This window comes from Cordyceps javanica, chromosome 4, assembly GCF_051103115.1.
Source record: "Cordyceps javanica chromosome 4, complete sequence".
In the NCBI taxonomy this organism is placed as follows: domain Eukaryota; kingdom Fungi; phylum Ascomycota; class Sordariomycetes; order Hypocreales; family Cordycipitaceae; genus Cordyceps; species Cordyceps javanica.
The window spans coordinates 2,830,879-2,845,791 of NC_139298.1; the positions used below are offsets into that span (position 1 = coordinate 2,830,879).

General features: G+C 52.4%; 5 protein-coding genes across 5 annotated transcripts; all 5 read left to right on the forward strand.

The window, feature by feature from the left end:
- Positions 1–667: 667 nt before the first annotated feature.
- Positions 668–2,449, forward strand: V2A60_006737 (major facilitator superfamily domain-containing protein; the record flags this gene model as incomplete). Its single annotated transcript, XM_083258029.1, has 3 exons — positions 668–1,026; positions 1,090–2,121; positions 2,179–2,449. The coding sequence occupies 3 exons, from the start codon at positions 668–670 to the stop codon at positions 2,447–2,449; spliced, it is 1,662 nt and encodes a 553-aa protein (XP_083114155.1).
- Positions 2,450–2,824: 375 nt separating this feature from the next.
- Positions 2,825–3,986, forward strand: V2A60_006738 (SAM-dependent methyltransferase; the record flags this gene model as incomplete). Its single annotated transcript, XM_083258030.1, has 2 exons — positions 2,825–3,039; positions 3,110–3,986. The coding sequence occupies 2 exons, from the start codon at positions 2,825–2,827 to the stop codon at positions 3,984–3,986; spliced, it is 1,092 nt and encodes a 363-aa protein (XP_083114156.1).
- Positions 3,987–5,947: 1,961 nt separating this feature from the next.
- Positions 5,948–7,084, forward strand: V2A60_006739 (uncharacterized protein; the record flags this gene model as incomplete). The annotated part of the gene is made up of 1 exon (XM_083258031.1): positions 5,948–7,084. One exon carries the CDS (start codon positions 5,948–5,950, stop codon positions 7,082–7,084), a length of 1,137 nt encoding a protein of 378 aa, XP_083114157.1.
- A 3,009-nt stretch (positions 7,085–10,093) lies between these two features.
- On the forward strand, positions 10,094–10,558 carry V2A60_006740 (uncharacterized protein; the record flags this gene model as incomplete). The annotated part of the gene is made up of 1 exon (XM_083258032.1): positions 10,094–10,558. The coding sequence occupies one exon, from the start codon at positions 10,094–10,096 to the stop codon at positions 10,556–10,558; it is 465 nt and encodes a 154-aa protein (XP_083114158.1).
- A 612-nt stretch (positions 10,559–11,170) lies between these two features.
- V2A60_006741 (beta-mannosidase) lies at positions 11,171–14,217 on the forward strand (the record flags this gene model as incomplete). Its single annotated transcript, XM_083258033.1, has 5 exons — positions 11,171–11,366; positions 11,417–11,423; positions 11,485–11,565; positions 11,620–11,846; positions 11,912–14,217. 5 exons carry the CDS (start codon positions 11,171–11,173, stop codon positions 14,215–14,217), a joined length of 2,817 nt encoding a protein of 938 aa, XP_083114159.1.
- Between the last annotated feature and the right edge of the window lie 696 nt (positions 14,218–14,913).

Genomic DNA, 14,913 nt, shown 5'->3' on the forward strand with positions numbered 1-14,913 from the left:
GGTCGTCAAAAAAGTTTGGGTGGACTTTTTCTAGTCTCTTTCATTGGGCAGCACTGCATTTCCAAGCATTCAACATGACAGGGGAACGACCCCAATTGTGCCGTCGTTAAAGTGGGATTTTCATCTCGCGCTTAGGCTGTAGTGCCGAACCGGAGAAAATCCTCGCCACTAAACTAACAATTCGGCCCGCATCAGACATGTCCGAAAGTTGGAAATGCGGGAATGCCAGCCTCGCTTCTTCTTCTTTTCTTTTCTTTTCTTTTTCATTGTGTCCTTGCGCTCCGGTCACGTTTTCGTCTTTGCTCCTTCTTACCAATCAGTGCCTCATCGCGTTCTTGTTCGCTTGTAGACGGGCAATCTCGGGATTGGCGCGGGCCTTGTTACAGCAGACTCGGGGATCAAAAAGCTACCAGAGGCCCTCTTATTATTTGTTATCCCCGTTCGGCCGACCATCTTATTTTTTTTTTTTTTGAACGAGCCTGGTTATCCCGTCATCTCGTCAGGTCTCAAATCCTCCACCTCAATCGTTCAAGGGTTGTGACAACCGATGGCAGCTCGGAGATAATAAGTTGTGCCCCAAAACTTTTGTTTTAAATAAATACTCGACTGGCCTCACTCGTCATCTTTGGAACCCCAGTTTCACTGCACTACTCAGCCAAGGCTAGAGATGGGCGTCGACATTGAAAAGCAACAGCCACCGGAGGAGGCTGGCGGCGCCGCCTCCACCCGGCCCGAGCACCGGCAGCAGTTCGATGAACCCGGCAACGACGAGCTCATGACAAACAGTGTATCGCAGTCGACGCAACAGTCGACTGAATCCCTGGACAGAATCCGGTCTCAGAATGGATACGGCGTGGACGAAGCGCAGCCTCCGCGGTCGCGCACTGCGCCGTCCTATTCACAAGAAAAGGATCCCTTTGAAGTAGGCTGGGATGACGGCGCAAACGACCCCTTGTGCCCTTGGAGCTTCAACAAAGCTAGGAAATGGGTCATTGTATCTATTCTTTGCGCCGGAAGTTTCACCGTGTAAGTTGAGCACATGGCGGACCAGGATACATATCTTTTCCTTTACTTACACACCGTCTGCAGTACTAATATCAGCTCCGGCTACACGTCCACATACGCGCAGATGGAGCACGAATTCGGCAATTCGCGAATCATTTCCGTCCTCGGCCTGTCGCTCTTCGTGCTCGGCATCGCCTTTGGGCCCATGCTGTTCGGTCCTCTGAGCGAGTTCTACGGTCGCCGTCCCATCTACCTGGTGGCCTGGTCCGTGTTTGTGCTGTTCCTGTTCCCGGGCGCGTTCGCCGGCAACATCCAGTCCATCCTCGTCGCCCGATTCTTCGGCGGCTTCTCCGGCAGCGCGTTCCTCGCCGTCTCCGGCGGCACGGTCGGCGACCTGTTCCAGCGGCACGAGCTGCAGGCGCCCATGGTTCTCTTCTCGCTGGCGCCGTTTCTCGGCCCGACGGCCGGTCCTCTGATTGGCGGCTTCATCAACTACAATGCCCACTGGAGGTGGACGTACTATGTGTTTCTCATCTGGACGGGCGTGATGCTCTTCGCCGTCGTCTTCTTCGTCCCCGAGACGTTCCACCCGATCCTGCTCCGGAACAAGGCCCGCGAGCTTCGCAAGCGCACGGGCGACGACCGCTGGCTCGCGCCCACGGAGAAGACACAAAAGTCGGTCATTCGCGCCGTCGGCCTCTCTCTCCTGCGCCCCATGCAGCTGCTCGTCTTTGAGCCCATGTGTCTGAACCTGTGTCTGCTCTCCGCGATCCTGCTGGGCATACTGTATCTCTTCTTTGGCGCCTTTGCGCTCGTCTTCACCACCAACTACGGCTTCAATCTGTGGCAGGTCGGCGTGGCATTCATTCCCATCTGCGTCGGCATGCTGTTTGCCACGGCGACAGATCCGCTGTGGCACCGTTTCCGTATGGGCCTCGTGGCCAAGCTTGAGCAGGAGACGGGTGTAAAGGGCAAAGCCGAGCCGGAGTTCCGCCTGCCGCCGGCGGTGGTTGGTGCGGTGCTGGCGCCCGTGGGCGTCTTCATCTTCGCGTGGACATCATATCCGCATGTCCATTGGATCGCCCCGATGATTGGCGAAGCCGTTTTCGGAGCCGGGTATGTTTTCGCCATACAACATTGCATGTGGAACGAGGTTACTAACTTTTCGGGCAGCATTGTCCTTGTATATACCGGCATCTTCACGTTTCTGGTCGATGCGTATCCCACGTATGCCGCCAGTGCTCTGGCTGCCAATGCCTTTGTCCGCTGTTTATTTGCGACTGCGTTCCCGCTGTTTGGAAACCAAATGTACAACAAGCTTGGTTTTCAATGGGCATCTACGCTTCTGGCATTCTTATTGCTTGCCATGATGCCGTTTCCATATGTCTTCTATCGCTGGGGTAAACAGATTCGAAAGAAGAGTCGTTACGCCACGACAGCTTAGAACATCTGCATTCATTCATGTACGGGGACGCACAAAAGTTGTTGTTATGCATGGTTGGGATGCTACCAGAGGAAGCGAGAGAGTACCGAATACTTCCTATAGAACAAGATCAAACACCGAGGTGGCATAATTAATAGACGCATATATTCTAGCATATTCATAGAGTTTTTGAAAAATTCAACATCTTCGCTTGTGAGATTCCAACCCGCCGATATCCTGTGCATAATAAATACCTATGCTCCTTACGCCGTACCTATCCCTGGACAGTGGGCAGTGGGCAGTGTGGAGCGCTAAATTTCGGCGGCGCTGGTCTGAGGTCTCTCATCACTCCTTCACTGCCGTCCCGATAGCCGTCCATCTTGAAGAGGAAAAAAAATGGACAAATTGTACGAATGGCGCCAAGAATTCATCGGTGACCGAGTCTCGGATGACTTCATCTACGGTGCAGCCGCTGGCTGTTTGGCCACGATCCTGTTGGCGCTTCTCGCGCGTGTTGTGTCTGTGCTGCGTGCCGACGTCTATGATCTGGCCCATTGGAAACTGAACATTCGTGTGCCCATGCAGCCCATGTGGATGAACATGGGCTACTGGTAAGTGCAGGCCGACCCGGAAACCCGGCGGTCGCCACGCTGTGCGCAAGCTCACATTACCCCCGGCCAGGCGAACACCGCGCGGCGAGAAAATCCAGCAGCTGGACCAGGCGTGCGCGGCGCTCCTGCGAGAGGTGCTGCGTTCCGCCGACCTGCTCACCGGCGACGCCGTTGCGGAGAAGGAGCTCCGGCGCCGCCGCAGCATCGCCATCCTCGACGTCGGCTTCGGCTGCGGCGACCAGACCGTGGAGCTCGCCCGCGCCCTCGACGCCCCGGCCTGGCAGGGCTTCCGCTACGTCGGGCTCACGCTGAACCAGGCGCAGCTGCAGCTCGCGTACCAGCGCGTCGACCGCGAGATTGCCGGCGCCAACCGCCACGGCGTCGTCAGGCTCTGGCCCGAGTCCTTCCGCCTCTTTGGGGCCGACGCCGCGCGGCCCGAGTCGTGGCCGCGGCCCGTCCGCTCGCTCGTCGACAGCATCGCCGACGAGCCGTTCCAGGACCGCTGGCTCCTGGCCCTCGACTGCCTGTATCACTTCTCGCCCTCGCGCACGCCGCTGCTGCTCTATGCGGCGCGCGAGCTCCGGGCCAACCTGATGGCGTTTGACCTTGTGCTCAACGACAGGGCCTTCCTCTCGGCCCGCGTGGCTGCGAAGCTGGCTGGTCGCCTTGCGGGCTGCCCGCTCGGCGCGTTCATGACGGAAGGCGCATACAGGGAGCAGCTCGTGGATGCAGGGTACGACAAGGAGTCTATACAGATTCGGGACGTGACGTCGGACGTATTCAGCGGGCTTGTGGCGCACATTGAGAAGCAGCAAAGGTCCCTGAAACCGTATGGGATATCTATGGGCAGCATGGGCACGGCAAAACGGATCTTTGATTGGGTTGATAGCACTGGTATTCTGCGAGCCGTCATTGTTGTGGCCCGCGTTAAAACTAAAATCGCATAGTACAGCACGCTTTTATTGAAGACGTATCTGGCACCCCAAGCGTCCACCACCCGTCAAATGAACAGTGCCAGAAGCAACGGCAGAGGATATCTCCACCATCTACTAACTTGTCAGTGAACCCGGCCTCGAATTGGCGTACGCGGTAACTTAGATGAAGGATTCAAAAGTAGACAAATATTGGTGTTACGTCGCAGCAGCCACAATACCACTCGCAGCCGCCATATGCCACTTGCAGCAGCCACATGGTACTTGCAGCAGCCATACGCCACTTGGGGTGACCTCTTGAGAATTGCAGTGGCTTGATGCTACTCGCGGTAGGTCTCTGCCGCTTGCGTCGTCTCGCAACACAAATCCGTTTCATACTCGGGTCCACGGCGGCCCTCCGCAAGACTAGGCCCCCAGTCACCGTGGACTCGACTCGTAAATTATTAGGTCGACATACAAGTCAATTCGATTTGTCTCAGCCATGTATATCCATGGGGCAGATAAGGTTCCTCAGCAAGCGGGCGCTGCCAGTGCGGTGGCGCCCGCAGCCTTCAAGCTGGTCGAACATGCAAGTCAACTCGATGCGACCCAGCTGCGTAGATCGAACTATGGGGCAGGAAAGGCGCCTTGTTGGTGGAACCACGAAATATGCCTGCTCGAAGCCACGGATTTTACATGGCTCGTTTTTGAAACTCTGCAGGACTAATGTTCAGGGAGCGGGCGCTGCCAGTGCGGTCGCGCCCGCAGCCTTCTGCACTCCCGTCTGCAGCATTCCACCTGCAGCTGCTCAGTCGATGAGCACGTCTGGGATGGACGCCCAGCCCACTTGTTGGTCATGGTTCACGATGCTCGACGCTGCTCTAGTGTCTTTCGACGCCCGTGCTTTGGAGGGTATCTTTCATCTACTCCTCATTCCACCAGAGAACAGATTGGGCTGTATAAAACTCTCTGGCACAAGCTATTTCGACTTGAAAGACGCATCTGTAGCCCAAGAAGCTCCTCTGACCACCCCAGGGAAACTCGCTAGTTCATATACGTAGACACCCCAATGACCGACGACTCAACCCTCTTTTCTCAAGTAGTGCGCCACATGCCTCGTTTTTAATTGTTCAACTTGGTTTGTCCCTAATACGGCTACAGCCCCCACCCTTCGTGGACTGAGACCGGCTTGATTACTTGGAGAAGGAGTATATTTTCAGCCCGCTGGAGAAAGAGTAAAGTCTTCGCCCGCTGGAGAAAGAGTAAACTCTCAGCCCGCTGGACAAAGAGTACAATCTCAGCCCGCTGGAAGGATAAATAGGCCGTCAATCTTGTAAAGAGTAGAGTATGTGGCTAAGATTCAGACTTGTAACTTTTGAGCTTATTGCGAAGCTACGGGCCTGAGAAGCCGTGGCGACATGGCACAGTTTTGTGATTTACTACCCTCGCATGATGTTCGCATGCTTATTGCAGGCGTACTGGCTTATTACGCCTTTATTCTTTCTCTTTATAAGTTCATGAGATATGCTCATTACGAACTCCATGAGTCGCTACGGAATCGATTCGGCATACGAAGAACCCTAGGACTTCTGGTCTTCATCGTTGGCGCTGTAGCAACTTTGATCTCGGTTCCATTCTGCGGACGTGCGTATTTATCATCTACCGCCAGCCCAGATGGATACTCGACAAGCCGGTTGACACAGGACTGCAAGGTCTGTCTCGGGACGAGGGCTGTGCTGTGGATAGCAGAGCTTCCTTTGCTAGGCGACAGCCACTTTTACTTGGTTCACCACGTCCTGTCACTCGCATCACTGGCCATTGTCAAATACAACGACTTGCAGCTAGCACCAATCTACCTGATCTACACCGGGCTCATTACGGAGATACTATCCAGTCCCCGAGCCTTGATTCGAAAGTTGGGGCTACACCACGACCATCCAAGGCTGTTTGCCCATGTCACGCTCTCCAACGCCGTGTCCATCCTGTTGTTCCGAACGATGCCAGCAGTTTATCTGCTCCGAAACAGTCTATTTCGACCAGCACTGTTGAACAGATTCGGCTTGGCGTTCTTCTCTACAGTCGCCTTCTACGCAGGGTTTGTCAGCTACCAGGCCTACAAGCTGGCGGCAGGGCTGGGATACATCTCATTTCGGCCTGCCAGCCCGGCCCATTTCATGCTGAAGATTGGAAATGAGACAAGGCGGATCTCTGTCTACAGCCTACTCATGGGACTCGCGATAGCATCTACCGAGCTCGCGTCAGCTACGCTGTACGAGCTGGCGAGCGATGGCACGCTTCCGCGCAGGGAACTGGTCAGCTTAGCCACCATCGGTATGGGGGCGGTGGTCAGCGGTCTATTCGGCGCCAAGTTGATGAACTACACTCTATCAGCTCCTGTCGGAAGAGGAACGACGACGCAAAACACGCCTGCGCCGTCATACTTGTCGAACGGAGTGCCGCGCCGATTGTGTCCGGCCTACAAGGGCATATCGATCCAAGGCGCCATGCTTTTTTCCTTGATTTGGCTGCATATAAGCCCGAATCTGAGCGGAAACGTGAACAACAGGCTTCTTTTTGGCGCCGTTGGAGTGAGCCTCCCTATCGGAGAAGCCGTCGGACGTGTCGGCTGCTACTTTGCCGGCTGTTGCGGCTCCATGCGAAAAGAAAAGTATCCAGGCATCCAATTGTTGGCAGCAGCATTGAATCTGATAGTCTTTTGCTCAAGCGCCATGCATCTAGCCAGCCACGGTACTTCAAGAATCGGCGAAATTGGGTTGAAAGCAATCGCGGCGAACGGCACCGTGCGTCTCGTGCTCAACCCGCTGAGGACCGATGCTGCAAACATGCTGTTCAGCCCAGCAAGCATGTTTGCCGCGACGCAAGTCTTGTTTTTCTCATCTATTCTGGCATTTGAGGAGGCGAAAGCGGGTATGAATCCTGTGGTATCCGTCCTGGCTGCCACTAGAGCGACTCTCAGCAATGCACTCCTGTGCTGCGTAGCCGCAGCCGGCTGGGAACTGGCTGCAAAACAACTCAAGAAATGGGAGCTCAGACAATACGCCCGGCCCGAGAACTTGGTCTACGCGTTCAGTGCGGCAATTCTTGTGCTGGTCGTCAAGAGCCACGCCGGGTAAGAGATTGACCGTTCCGGGAGGCTGTTCCCTCCAAAGAATTCCTTACTCGTCATGTCAAGTCCCATCATGGTGGGCTCCATAGCGGCAGCTTCAGGACTCCCGTTGATTCTTCTCAATTGAGTTCACCGTGCGCTGGAAGGGATGGGGGACTCGAGGAGTTGCATCCGAAAAGCGCCGGCGTGGCGCATAACTGACTACCAGAAACAGTTTTTGCAGCTCATTGCCTTTATTTACACAAGACATACCTAATAGATCACTTAATTCTTCTATTTGAATTACCCGCAGCGTGCTCTCGTGATGTGCCAACAATTTTGGTAGTATTCTTTGTTAGCCGCCACGGTTTGAATTGCAGACCCTGAGTGGTCGCAAGAACCATCCAAGTATAGTACTTCTCAAACAGTCCAACACTGGCCAATGACCCTGGAGCTTCTGTAAACGTCAGCTTCAGTTAATCTTTGCTTTGCAAAGGTGACTTTTTCGTACCTCTGAGTAGGGCGATTGTATTCTTTTTGTTGGTTTAGACACTTTTCCAAGGTCTGTGACCAACAACTAAGAGCGGGGCCTTGCATGGCTGGCCCTAAACGATTAGCCAGACCTACAAACAGTACGGAGTAGAGAAGTGAAGAAATAAGGAAGACACCAGTATCAGGAACCTGTTTTCTGTTTATTTTATCGTCTAGTTCTCAAGTTAATAAACCCCGAATTCTGCAAACAAAAAAAAACTTTGACTTGTACGCCACCGAATGAGGTCCAACCGGGGACAGAACACTACTCGTACTTGATCAAAAATCTTGCGGCTTGTTCAGGTCTGGAATTGCTCTGACGTTGTTAACTGAGAGCTAGTGAGTGAATTGAGATGCCAAAAACGAGTACAGTCAGGGGCGAAGAATGTCCCGACTTCACCGCCAATGCCCTCTCTCAGCTGGTCCCGGCCCATACGGCTGGGTGCCCCATAACATGTCTGCTTACACGGTACCGAAACAGCATGCGCCGAACACCCGTCAGCCAAGGGGCTTCGATTCCAAGAACGAATGGAGCCCAGCGTCGGATCTTGACGAATTGGCTACTGGTCAATTGCACCCTTGACCCGCATGCTAGCAGTATGTCGAAATGGTCGCGGGAAAAATCACGTAATGCTAGCTTCACAGCTGTCGGCAAGTTACTGGCCTGGAAATCAAGCTAATGTCAAGAGCATACTCTCTCAGGGGAAGAAAACATGTATCGAGTTCTCTTGCCGAATAACAAACTCGTAAATAACCCGAGTCCACAAAGCACATGGAGCCCTGCCTGCTTATTCAGAGAGCCTTGGTAGTATATGCCTTCTGATACCACTTTACACCAGTACGCCTGTTGATGTTGGGAAGCATCAGGGACGGCGCAGACTTTGAGACTTGTAGCCATGATACGGCTGGTGGGTGCTGGGCCTACACTCCACAGCTTTTCTTTCAGCAGACTGCCTACGGAAAGTGATTTTGGCACTAATAAACGAGAAATTGTTGGCTAGTACAAACTGGGAGGATTGGCTGCTGCGGTGGCTGTGGCCTTTTCGTAACTTTTCGTTCCTTTCTGCCGCGGGGTTGCTGGAGCCGCGGCTCAGCTGTGTGATCAGGTCACAGAAAAAGGTAGCTTGTAAGGATCCTCGAAATGCTTAGTGGAATAGCGATCGTGCTGTCAAAAGTAGAGAAAGGCCCGATCAAAAGGTCGCCAGTTTGCTGTAACCCTAGCTTTAGCACTGCGTATTAGTGGCGCTGGTTGATGGCGGCCAGAGTACAAAAGGATCGACTCCCTTCCGCGTTGAGGATATCTCTGTGTACGAGCAAGCAATTGACACCAACATTCGACATCAAAGCGCGCCAACAACGAACCGCACAATGAAGTTCACTATTCTCGCCGTACTCAGCGTCGTTGCTGCTGCCGCCACCGCCAAGCCTGTCCTGGACACTCGCAAGGTAAGTCACTTTTTTGCAGGCCAGACGGTTGATGGCTCAAGTGGGTGACAGTATACTGATCAGATTGACCGCAGGATTGCACATGTCCTGATATGCCCAAGGCTTGTGGGTGTGCCATTCAATAAATCGTCGTCGGTACTAGACCGTGCCTTCAAGATAGCCCAGGTAGCGACAACAAATCAAGAGTAACGAGCTATCCTTGCGCAGATCGAATTTCGCCATGTTGACGGGTGGATATCGGCGACTCACGGATTCGACAGCAATACACTTGGATTAGGATTTTCTCATTTTAGAGATGATTTCGTACCTGTAAACCGCAAAACTTGGGACAAGAGGAGTGGGAAATCGGAAATACACTTTAAATTCAAAATTACATTACTATTTGTGCTTGTACGGACCTCTCGGCCTTTGGCCGTGTCCGAACCCGTCTTCATTCGTTCCTTGGCCTTTCCGCGCTCGGCCTTCGGACTAGCTGTCGCGGCGGCGACTCCATAGGTGCCGGTAGTAGGAGCAATTGACAATGCAAGTCGAGTGCACCTGTAGGAGTGCGTGTGGTTGTACACTAGAGATTATACGAGTACTCTTTGACACATGAAACCTACTTACTCAGGGCCAGCGATACACAGCCCGACATCAGGGATGGATTTTGGTCAGCTATGCCGGCGTGACCAAATGCCTGAACAGGGGAAGATGACGGAAATTTGCTGACTATAACGGCCATTCACATTCTATAATACAGAATAATGCGCCTCGTCGTGCAAAACCCCAATCAAACTCTGTTTACAGCTTGGTACAGCCCTGCGTCGCCGTCATAAGCAGTAGGCCTTTTCGTTGGTTAGGGCAACACTCTAGCGGCCCGGACAACTCAGATGTCATCTGCTCATCGGACAACCTTAAAAAAGTATATAATCAGGTTGGCTCATCGGCATTGGGATCTGGCGCATCTCTCTCATCGAACTTCATCATCAACCCGACCGAAGAGACTCGACCATTCATCAGCCAACTCAAACCGACTCTCTAGAAACGACAACGCCCGTATTGCGACCACTAGTCACAAGCAATGGCCACCAACTCTGCCTCCGTCGTCCCCCGCTTTTACACCTTCTTCTTCAAGAATCTCGATCCCCTCGTGGCGCTCTGGGGTGTGTATCTCAACTTTGCGGACCCGGATGCCGCGGTCAAGGCATCGGCGCCGGCGTCCACGTACGACCCGAACCAGGTCTTCCTCTTTCACCAGGCGGGCGGCCTTGCGCTGGCCGTCGCGGTCGTATCGGCCGTCCTGCCCCGGTATTCTCAGGACCTGGGTGTGTGGCGCATCTTCCAGTTCGCCCTGTTCCTTTCCGACATTGCTGGCCTGAGCGGCATCTACAATTCGCTGGCCAGCCAGGGCCGCCTCAGCCCAGCCGCCTGGACCTCTGATGACAAGGGCCTCGCTAGCAGCTACATATTGCTCACCGTCGTCCGAGCGCTCTTTCTTCTGGGCGTCGGTTTTGGAAAGCAAACCCTCGCAAAGAAGTCTGCTTAGATGAGCTGGTACGATGATTGATACCGCGCTTCGACTTATTGCGTTCAGTATTATATGCTCCTTCTGGATTTCCCATGCTTGTAGCTTGGCAAATGGAAAATCGCTAGCGGAGCCCGAGAGACACCATTTGATAGGGATATAGTTGGATTAGTTGAGATGTAGCACATTAGTGAAATATGCCAATATGCCAACATGCCATGCAACAAAAAGCAGGACTGAGAGTACCCAAAGAATTGACCAGGACTAAGTCGAGATTGCTTTCCAGTGTCATAATCGAGAGATCGGGGTTTCACAAACCACCAGGTTGGGTGGCTGGCGATGGAGCGGTCCATGCGCTACTACACTGGCTTTGTTTTTATTCCCGAGTCAACGCGTCTTTTCTATTCTTAGACTCGCGCGATCATTTCGCTTCGACATTCCCTGGTCTGGCAATCAGTCAACCGTGGTGGCTGCATTGCACCGTGCGTGATGATGTAAGGACCCTGTCGCTGGGGCAAACGCAAGGTCGATCGCCATAGATTAGAGATCATAAATGCATGCACCCCCGCCATCTGAGATTTAACCAGCTCCGGGCGACTGCACACACAGGCCGCAAACATTGCATCCATGATCATGCCGTCGACACTTTTGTTTGCCATCGCTTTATGTGCCAGCCTAGCTACTGGGCTCATAACAGGCCGGGATGATGCTGGGGTTCATTCGCTCGACAGTGAAAAGTGGACGTTAACGAATGAGCATGGCAACATTACGGTGCCCGGAGCATTTCCGTCACATGTGCATCTCGACCTGTTAGCTGCTGGAGTCATTGGTAAGGAAAAGGTCGCTGTCGCGTTAATACTTGAACGCTAACAAAGTCAGAGGATCCGTATGTTTCATGCACGCGATGATATTACACCTGATTATAGCTGACCCGATTTTCGATATAGGCTCCGCGGCTTCAATGATGTCAACTTGAGATGGGTCGCGAACCAAAATTGGACATATACAAGCGGTCCTCTCAACAATCTGTAAGCTCTCTGACAAAGGGGCCGCTTCAGACTCAAGCTAACAACACGTTGGAGTACTCATGACGAAGCTCTTCGAACATGGCTCGTGTTCGATGGGTTGGACACGTTCACGACTATCAAATTCTGCGACAAAATCATTGCAAGTACAGACAATCAATTCCGTCAATGGAAATTTGACGTCACCTCAGAAATGGAAAGCTGTACCCATACTCCCACGCTGAGCCTGAACTTTGGAAGCGCCCCAAAGATCGCCAACATGAAAAATGCCAGCGAGCCACAACGTAAGTAGATACCCGAATTCCGACTTTGACACCTGATCTCAAGGTGAGACTCATCAGCTTCATAGCCTGGTCAAAGCTGCTCGTCGCTGCATGGACGTTTGAGGTCCCGAACAGGAACTTTGTGAGAAAGCAGCAGTCTGACTTCGGGTGGGATTGGAGTCCTGCATTCACTCCAGCTGGGCCATGGAAAGGTGGTAGGATTGTTCAAGTTCGAGAGAAGGAGCGTCTTCAAGCTTTCAACACCGTTGTTGACGTTTATCGGCAAGGCCAAACGAATAATTTTGCGCCGGACCAAAATAAGCCCTGGGTGGTAAATGCAAGCATCGACTACATCGGGAGTCTTCCGGAAGACTCCTATATCGAAGCCACAATTGAGAGTGCTTCAGCCGACTCTGCAATCCTCTTTCGCGGTAAGCTAGAGGACGTCCAGAGGTCTACAACTACGATCAGCGGCAGTATCGAAATCGGCAGCTCAACGCCAAAGCTTTGGTGGCCAAATGGAATGGGCGATCAAAACATGTACAGAATTGACCTTGTAGTACGGGGCGCAAACAATTCATCACCAGTATTGAAATCATCACGCCGCTTCGGATTCCGGACCATTCTTCTCAGCACTGGAACCACGAGCGACGAGGAAGTTTCCAGCGGAAAACAACCAGGCACCGACTGGCATTTTGAGATCAATGGGCATCAATTCTATGTGAAAGGCGGCAGTCTTGTACCACCAGATGTTTTCTGGCCGCGAGCAAATACCAAACAGATGAGCGACATGTTTGATGCCATGCAACACCAGAATTTCAACATGCTTCGAGTCTGGTCGTCTGGTTCATACCTCCCAGACTTCATCTATGATCTGGCTGATGAACGTGGCATACTTCTATGGAGCGAATTCCAGTTTGGCGATGCTCTATATCCAGATGACGAAGACTTCATCGATAATGTGCGCAAAGAGGCAACCGAAAATGTTCGTCGCGTGAATCATCACCCATCGTTGGCATGCTGGGCTGGTGGCAATGAGATTGAAAATGTTGTGCTTCCAATTGCAAAAATCGCCGACAACCACAACTTTTTACTCTACATGGGCCAATACGAACATCTATACATCGATACTCTCTTCCGAATTGTGGCGGCCAATAGCCGATCAATTTCCTACACACCCTCCAGTGGTAATAATGGGTGGACGAAAATCGATATGAATCTCCCGGTACCCATGGTACAAGTGTACGAGAACAAGACGAAGGACTACATCTACGGGGACACGGAGCATTACAACTACTCAGCTGATGTCGCGTTTGATGAAAGCTCGTACCCTGTCGGCCGCTTCGCGACCGAGTTCGGTTTCCAAAGCATGCCCAGCCTAGAAACGTGGAGGACTGCCATCGAAGACAAGGACTTGCATTTCAATTCATCAGTCATCCTTTCCAGGAACCATCACTACCCCCCTGGTGGTTTGGTTGCAGATGTCTCCAAAAGTGTAAAGGGTATGGAGGAAATGACTGCTGCTGTGCAACTGTACTACCCTTTGCCGAATAAAACAGATCCAATCAGCAACTTTAGCGCATGGTGCCACGCCACACAGCTATTCCAGGCTGATTTTTATCAGAGCCAAATCCAATTCTACCGTCGCGGCAGCGGAGGAAAAGAGCGGCAGCGAGGAACTTTATTCTGGCAGCTCAATGATGTTTGGCAGGCACCGAGCTGGGCGGCCCTGGAATACGGTGGTCGCTGGAAAGTGCTTCCATACTATATCCGCCGCGGCTATCAGAGTGTTGTCGTGTCAACGTCGTGGAACAGACTTTCCAAGGATCTTCAGATTTGGGTCGCGTCGGATTTGTGGCACGCCGTTTCTGGGCAAGTGACCATGACCTGGGTCGATCTGCAAGGAAAGCCCCTGAGAGACAACCTTCGATTCCCCGGGACGCTGAATTTTACCGTTGATGCCATTGGCAGCACCAAAGTGCACCACGCTGCGTTGCGAGGACCTGGTCTTCCTGACCTTGACAATGCGCTACTTTTACTATCGGTCGAGGCTCACGGCCAGCTCCCAAACACCAATACAACCCGGATATTCACGCACGAGGTTTCATTTCTTCCTCCTCCGCCGAAGCGAGCGAAAATAGCCGACCCCGGCTTGCGGCTGGCACATGACAAGGCTTCCGGGAAGTTTACCGTGGAGGCTACCAAGAGTGTGTCACTATATACCTGGCTTACACATCCTGCCGGCATGGTGGGCTTCTTTGAAGACAATGCATTTGTACTTTTGCCCGGCCAGAAGAGAGAGATTGGCTTCACACTCCAGCAGGACAAAACTGGTGGCGATTGGATACAAAATGTCACAGTAAATAGCCTATGGGATCTGAACCATGACTAGAAGCGCACAAGCTTCTGGAAGTACCAATTACGGATGGTATCTAGGAGAAGGATTTTTTCAAGTTTATGTTACGAAATTTCATTGCTGTTAGTTCTACTATTCACATAGGGTCATATAATATACGCAGGAGTGCAGCATGAGACGTCCCCAAAGTACAGTCACTTACAGGCGGCACAGCAACTAGAATTGTCAATTTCAGTGAACTTGTAGCAAGATGTATCTGCAAAGCATAGGTATGCCATGCTGGGCTCTTTGGTAGCACAAACGAGCTCTCTGAATGGTAATCATCGTGTGAAGCTTGGTCTTCGGGATTTTGGAGGGCTCGTACTGTGATGGTCACTACATGAATAACGCTCATGTTTTCCAACTAGAGGAGACTGCGCAGACTGCACATTCTTATCCACTTGATATCTTCTATTAAAGGAGTTCAGAGATTGCGCATTCTGGAAAAGTGGTAGTTTATCTATTGAACTAAGACAGAAGTGAGGGAGTCTCGAACTAGCTATGCGCCTTGTCATGCGAATGACCGATAGAGATCTCTTGTTGAAGATCTATCACGGGATGCAGACAGAGAAATTATGGGAAAAGCTTTATTTCTTTGATTGCAAAGCTCTCGCCGAGACCGGTCATGGGCTGTTTCGGGTGATGGGATTCAGGTGGAGTGGGTCAATAGTTATATGTACGTTGTTCAGCCTC